Here is a 6150-nt window from a genome sequence, read left to right as displayed (position 1 = left end):
CACACACTTCCAACCACTCTGATAGTCTTGTCAGCTCTAAATACACCTCTTCCATCTGCCTTCTCCCTCTTGTCACTCACACAAAGTTTGGCCAGCTTAATTCCTTAATTCCTACAGCCACACACACAGCCATTTCACATCAGTTGAACAAACTGCCTTCAGCAGCCTGCCTCATCACATGCCTGCTCCCTGAGCGGCAGGAGACACAGGTGGGAATGGAGCGATGGGGCTCCCGGTACCCGTCCAGCCCCCCAGGCTGAGACGCAGTCCTCCTCCTCCAGCGCCCCTCACCGCTCTAGGACCACGTGCCCGTTCCCCCTTGGTTATCCTGTGCACCTGGGGGAGAGGAGCGGGTCTGGCCTCCGCTGGCACCTCTCTGCCAACAAGGCCTTCGGTCGATCTGCATCGTGGAATGGGTGCCACGCTGGCCCCCGGCCCCACTTACCATTGCTTTGTGCTAGCTCTCATATCTGTGAGCTTTTATTATTTGAATCTTCTGTTCCCTAAAATATACTTACACTTTTTTGTACTTTTATTTTTCCAAGAAATGTTTGGCATCAACGTTAGTGACATATTATTTGAGGGTCATCCTGAGTGAATTCCAGGAAGGTCCTTATTAGAATTCTAACAGCAGTAGCCCGAATTCTAAGTGTTGTCTCAGTTCTCCTGTCTGGGGTAGTCAAGACTGCTGTTTCCCTTATGGTCCGGGTCTTCAAAGTGCATCCCCTTCACATGCACACAATGCTTTCGGTGGCCTCTTGAGTCCTCTGCGTTCTGGCTCTCTGGGTGGCCCTGTGGGTTGGCCGGGTGGACAGCTGTGGGCAGGTGTGACGGGGCCATCTGTTCTGCTCTTGTGCCCTCTAGGGAAGCAAGGAAGACAAAGGAGGTGCTCAGCCTTGGATACCATGGAAACGTGGTGGACCTTTGGTAAATGCAGGAGTGGGAGTCAGCAGCCTTGGGAACCCCAGGGGAACCTCTCCCTCCAGCCAAGGTCCCAATGGCGGCCAGGTACTCCCGGAACACAAAGCTTCAAGCTTTGGTTGGAGGCTCTGCTCCCAGCTTTCATTGCCTGGATCTTGACCTGAGCTCACAGCAGACTTCCCGCAGTGTTCTTTAGGGGGAGTGGGCTTGGGGGGATGTAGGATCAGCCCCAGTCCCTGATTACTGAGTGTGTGGCTGGAAAATGTGCTATGATGCCCTCCTGGCTGGGCTCTAAACTCGGACCCCAGATGCTGCCCTGGGCAGGTGCTGTCCGCCCTACACTGACTATCCCGCATCTTCCCCAGGGAGCGCCTCGTCCAGGAATTAGAGAAGACTGGGGAGCTCTTGGTAGACCTGGGGTCGGACCAGACGTCCTGCCACAACCCATTCAATGGAGGCTATTATCCTGTGCAGCTCGGCTTTGCGGAGGCCCAGAGCCTCATGGCCTCCGATCCTGCCAGATTCAAGAAGCTGGTCCAGGAAAGGTGATGCTGGTGCCAGGGCTGCTTGGGGTATGGGGTAGGGCTGGGGGGTGGGGGGGAGGCTGCACCCTGGAAGGAGCTTTTGGACTGAGTAACTATGGCCTCTGCTTGGTTCTCCAGTGGTCAGCTGTGTGGCCTTGGGTGAGACCCTCAACCTCTCTGAGCCTCTGTCTCCTCCTCGGTCAGATGGGGTGGAAGTCAGCAGAGCTGGCTCAGCTCCATGGGATGAGGCTTCGGGGTGACAGTGATGAGGCAGAGAGGGCTCATTTTTAGGGTCTCGCTGGGGGGCAGAACTGACAGCTGACTGCTGGCTTGTTGCAGCCTGAGGAGGCAGGTCTCAGCCATCAACAGGCTGGCCAAGGAGAACTTCTTCTTTTGGGACTATGGCAACGCCTTCCTCTTGGAGGCCCAGAGAGCAGGTGAGAGAAGGGCGGCTTGGCGAGGGGGCCCCTCCTCCTGGGCTGCACTGGGCTCACTCCCTTCCTTCCACCAGGGGTGGTCTGGCAGCGCCCGGGAGAGGCAGGGGCATGGCATGCGGGTTTTACTGTGCCCTGCTGCCCGGCCTTCTGGAAGTTGGTCCTGTCAGCTTGACCTCTCTGGCCTCAGTTTCTCCATTTTCCTTAAAAAAATAAAGCACTGCCCTAACTGGTTTGGCTCAGTGGATAGAGCATCGGCCTGTGGACTGAAGGGACCCAGGTTCAATTCCGGCCAAGGGCATGTACCTTGGTTACGGGTACATCCCCAGTAGGGAGTGTGCAGGAGGCAGCTGATCGATGTTTCTCTTTTCATCAATGTTCCTTACTCTCTATTCCTCTCCCTTCCTTTCTGTAAAAAAACAAAACAGAAAAACAAAAAACCAAAAAACACCAAACACACACACACACACACACACACACACAAAACACAATAATATATAGCACCATAAAGAGGGTAGGTACAATGCTCCAATATGAGGTCCATATATATATATATATATATATATATATATATATATATATGAAACTTCTTATATTCATAGATTGTAAGGTTCAGAAGGTACAAACGATATTAAGTGCAAAGTCTCTCTCCTAGCCCACCTCTGGCACAGGCCCTCCCCCTGCACCCCGGAGGTTGTAGGCTCTGGGTGCCTGTCTGGACACCCATGAGGCAGACACTGCCATGTGTCCATGCTGCCCTGCCCCACAGCATGAGCCCATGGCTCCAGCCGGGGTGGCACTTGCTGCCTCTTTCTTGCCTGAGAGACCTGGCGATGCTTCACTATCAGGACAGAGCCTCTGCGGTCTTTCCCGGGGCTCTCTGTAAACTGTCATCTGACGGTGACCTATGTCCTCACCTTGGGGTGGGGCCTGCCAGCCCTTGGCTACTCCAGGGGACTATGCGGATGCTCTGTCCACAGGAGCTGATGTGGAGAAAAAAGGCGCCGAAAAGACCGAGTTCCGCTACCCCTCCTACGTCCAGCATATTATGGGGTAAGTGATGAGGCCCCTTCCGTGTCTGGGTCCTGGGCGTTCAGGTCAGAAAGCCCCTCCTCTGACTACTGCTGGGGCCCCAAGTGGCCACCACATCAGGCCATGGGGTCCCACCACAAAATGCAGGCAGAGAAACTGGAACCATGAGCGGCCTTGTACAGGGCCTCAGTGAAAGGACAGCCCTCCATGGGGATCCTGGCCAGCCAGTGGGTGCAGCCATTTGGGAAGGCGACCAGGCGCTTTGTCCTTGCAGGGATATCTTCTCCCAGGGCTTCGGGCCTTTCCGCTGGGTGTGCACATCCGGGGACCCTCAGGACCTGGAGGTCACCGATCAGCTGGCCACGTCTGTGCTGGAGAAGGCCATTGCTGGCGGAGGTAAGGCTGTCAGGTTGGAGAGGCTGGAGGGTCTGCCTGGCGGTGCAGGAAAGCCACACCCCACCCTACCCCCGCCCCCTCGCCTCATTCCCTGCTGGGCCCTTGTGGGCAGGGGGCACCAGGCTTCCAGTCTGTGCCTGTCGGCAGTGCTTCTGATTCCCTGTAGCTGCCTCTGTGCCCTCTGAGCCTTTGGCCTCCCACATCCACCAGTTGCTGCTCATGTCATGGCAGAGCCTCTGGTGGATCTGTCATGTTTCTGATCCTGAGCCTTGGTTCTCCATTGTCACGTGGATGGGGGAGGCTGTTTGAACCATAGTCCCTTCTCCCGTAGCTGATTTGACCTGCCGTTTGTCACCTGGAGAACAGAAGGCAGCTGTGTTGTCAAGCATTCTCAGCTGTCAGAGCTCCTGCCCTCATGTCTCTGCAGCTTTTCTACGGCCCAGGGGTGGCCTTCCCTCCAGTGGTTTCCTTTGGAGTTCAGCTCAGCCTTGGTTGCTGGTTTTACATCTCCAGAGACCATTTTCACCCTGCTGTCCACATCTGAGTGCAGGGGGTGGAAGGAGGAGGGAGTCTGGGTTACAAGGATCCAGGACTGGAGAACCCGGCTGAGGGCGGGTGGGGCCACCTATGTGGGAAGAGCTAGGCAGGGAGAGGAGAGGAAGTGGAGGGGAGGGGGGGCTTCTCTTGGGAATCTTGTCAGAGGCCTCCTCATAGGAGGGTGGGTGTTCAACAACTAGCCCTTCAGGAGGAAGCTCTGCACTGTTGCATCTGTTGATGGCCGAGGTCTGAATACTCTCAGGTGGCTTATTTCAAGTGGGGCTTCACTTGGAGCAGTAGCAGTATTTCCACCAGGCAGGTGACCTTGAGCACATAGATCCTCCTAAAAGAAAGTAAATTAAGAAGTGGTGACTTATGAACATTGTCTTAATTTTTAAACAAATAGATTTTTTATAGATTTCAGGGAGGAAGGGAGAGGGAGAGAGAGATGGAAACATCAATGATGAGAGAGAATCAGTGATCGGCTGCCTCCTGCACACCCCCGACCGGGGATCAAGCCCGTAACCTGGACATGTGTCGTGACCTCCTGGTTCATAGGTTGATACTCAGCCACTGAGCCATGCAGGCTGGGTCATTATCTTAATTTTTAATACATTTTTAAAAAGTGTCAGTTCAGCCGGGACCGGTTTGGCTCAATGGATAGAGTGTCGGCTTGGGGACTGAAGGGTCCCGAGTTCGATTCCGGTCAAGGGCATGTACCTTGGTTGCGGGCATATCCCCAGTAGGGGGTGTGCAAGAGGCAGCTGATCAATGACTCTCTCATCGATGTTTCTAACTCTATCTCTCTCCCTTACTCTCTGTATAAAATCAATAAAATATATTTTTTTTAAAAAAAGTGTCAGTTCATAACCATGTCTGTGTTTCCACTGGCTCACAGAATTCCCGCAGATTTAGCAGTCTGCTCTCAGGAGCTCCCCGGCTGCCGCCCCCTCTGCACACCCTCTGTACTTAGCCGCTGGCCTGTCTTACTTGGATAAGCAAGCTTCCTCTCACCTCAGGGCCTTTGCACTTGCACTTGCTATTCCCTCTGCCTAGAAAGCTGCTTCCTCGGATCTCTACTTGCTGGTTCCTCCTTTGCATTTAGGATATAGCTCGACGCCACCTCGGAGAGGACTTTGGGCCTCCTGACCCACCCACCCACCCACCCAGTGGCGACCTCATCACACTCATTTTCTCACAGTCTGCAGCAGTCTTGGTTCCCAGGGCCTGGCCTGGCACTCAATAGGTGTAGGTTGAAGGAATGAATGTATCAGACAGTGGGCTGCACACTTCCGTGCATTCATTCACATGACTATTAATTACTGCTGGTTCTGAAAATCACATGGCCTAGCGGGGTGCTGTGGAGGGAGTCCCCTGACCCTGCACCTGACGGGGCTCCAGTGCTGGGTGAAGAATAGTGCCTGAGCGAGCCGCCTGCGACGGGGAGGGTCCGGGCCCCGGTGCCTGTGACACGCCTCCCCCCCTCCTTGCAGTGAACCCCGCTGTGAAGCTGCAGTACATGGACAACATTCGCTGGATTCGGGAGGCTGCCAAGCACCGGCTGGTGAGGGCTTGGCCTGGGGAGGGTGGGGGGGCGCGGGGGTGGGCCATGGGACTGCCCACCTGGCCGGTAGATGAGCGATCTGAGAGGGTGCCAGCATACCGTGTGACTGCTTAGCTGGCAGACCCACTAGAGCCATCAGCTACCTTACCCAGGGCGCTGCTGGCCAGAGAAGCCAGGGACCTTTCATAAGGTGGCCTGGGACAGTGACCAGGCCAGTTGAGTTGTTCTTCACCTAGTTACGCAGATAGTTCCCTTGAGAGGCGGCCAATGGGTCCCGAGAGGCAGGCTCCCTCGTTTCTCAGCCGTGTGAACGGGCGAGTGGCTCAGCCTCTCTGAGCCTCCTGTCTCATCTGTCCCGAGGAGCCCACCTGCTGTGGTGGTGTGCTGGGGGCAGGCTCTCTGTGACACCTCTGGGCCGTGATAGGGGAGGCACTGAGAGGGCCAGGGTTGCCTGGGCCTCATTTCCGTGTCTGTGATTACGCTCAGGTGAGTGTGAACACGGATGTGGGGCGGGTGGGGACTGTGCGATCATGATGGATCAGAAAGGTCTCTCTGAGGAGCTGACTGGTGAGTTCAGGTCCCTGAGGTGCCTCCTTTCACCTTTCTGTTTGCAGGTGGTGGGCTCCCAGGCAAGGATCCTGTACTCAGACCAAAAAGGCCGTGTGGCCATAGCTGTGGCCTTCAACCAAGCCATCGCCCAGGGGAAGATCAAGGTGACATTTCCTGCGCTGCTGCTGGGGCC

The 6150-nt window shown here is 55.5% G+C and overlaps 1 protein-coding gene across 1 annotated transcript in view; it reads left to right on the top strand.

Moving 5' to 3' along the window:
- The window catches only part of UROC1 (urocanate hydratase 1), a 35636-nt gene that overhangs the window by 14500 nt on the left and 14986 nt on the right, over window positions 1–6150 (top strand). The window contains exons 10-16 of the mRNA XM_084887323.1: window positions 865–927; window positions 1287–1466; window positions 1785–1882; window positions 2860–2932; window positions 3186–3307; window positions 5338–5408; window positions 6023–6121. Coding sequence (XP_084743449.1) covers window positions 865–927; window positions 1287–1466; window positions 1785–1882; window positions 2860–2932; window positions 3186–3307; window positions 5338–5408; window positions 6023–6121 — 706 coding nt within the window. The remainder of the gene's footprint in view (window positions 1–864; window positions 928–1286; window positions 1467–1784; window positions 1883–2859; window positions 2933–3185; window positions 3308–5337; window positions 5409–6022; window positions 6122–6150) is intronic.

This window comes from Pipistrellus hanaki, assembly GCF_964339955.1.
Source record: "Pipistrellus hanaki genome assembly, chromosome: 6".
Taxonomy (NCBI): domain Eukaryota; kingdom Metazoa; phylum Chordata; class Mammalia; order Chiroptera; family Vespertilionidae; genus Pipistrellus; species Pipistrellus hanaki.
The sequence above is the reverse complement of the archived record's forward strand: the minus strand, read 5'-3'. Positions and strand labels throughout refer to the sequence as shown.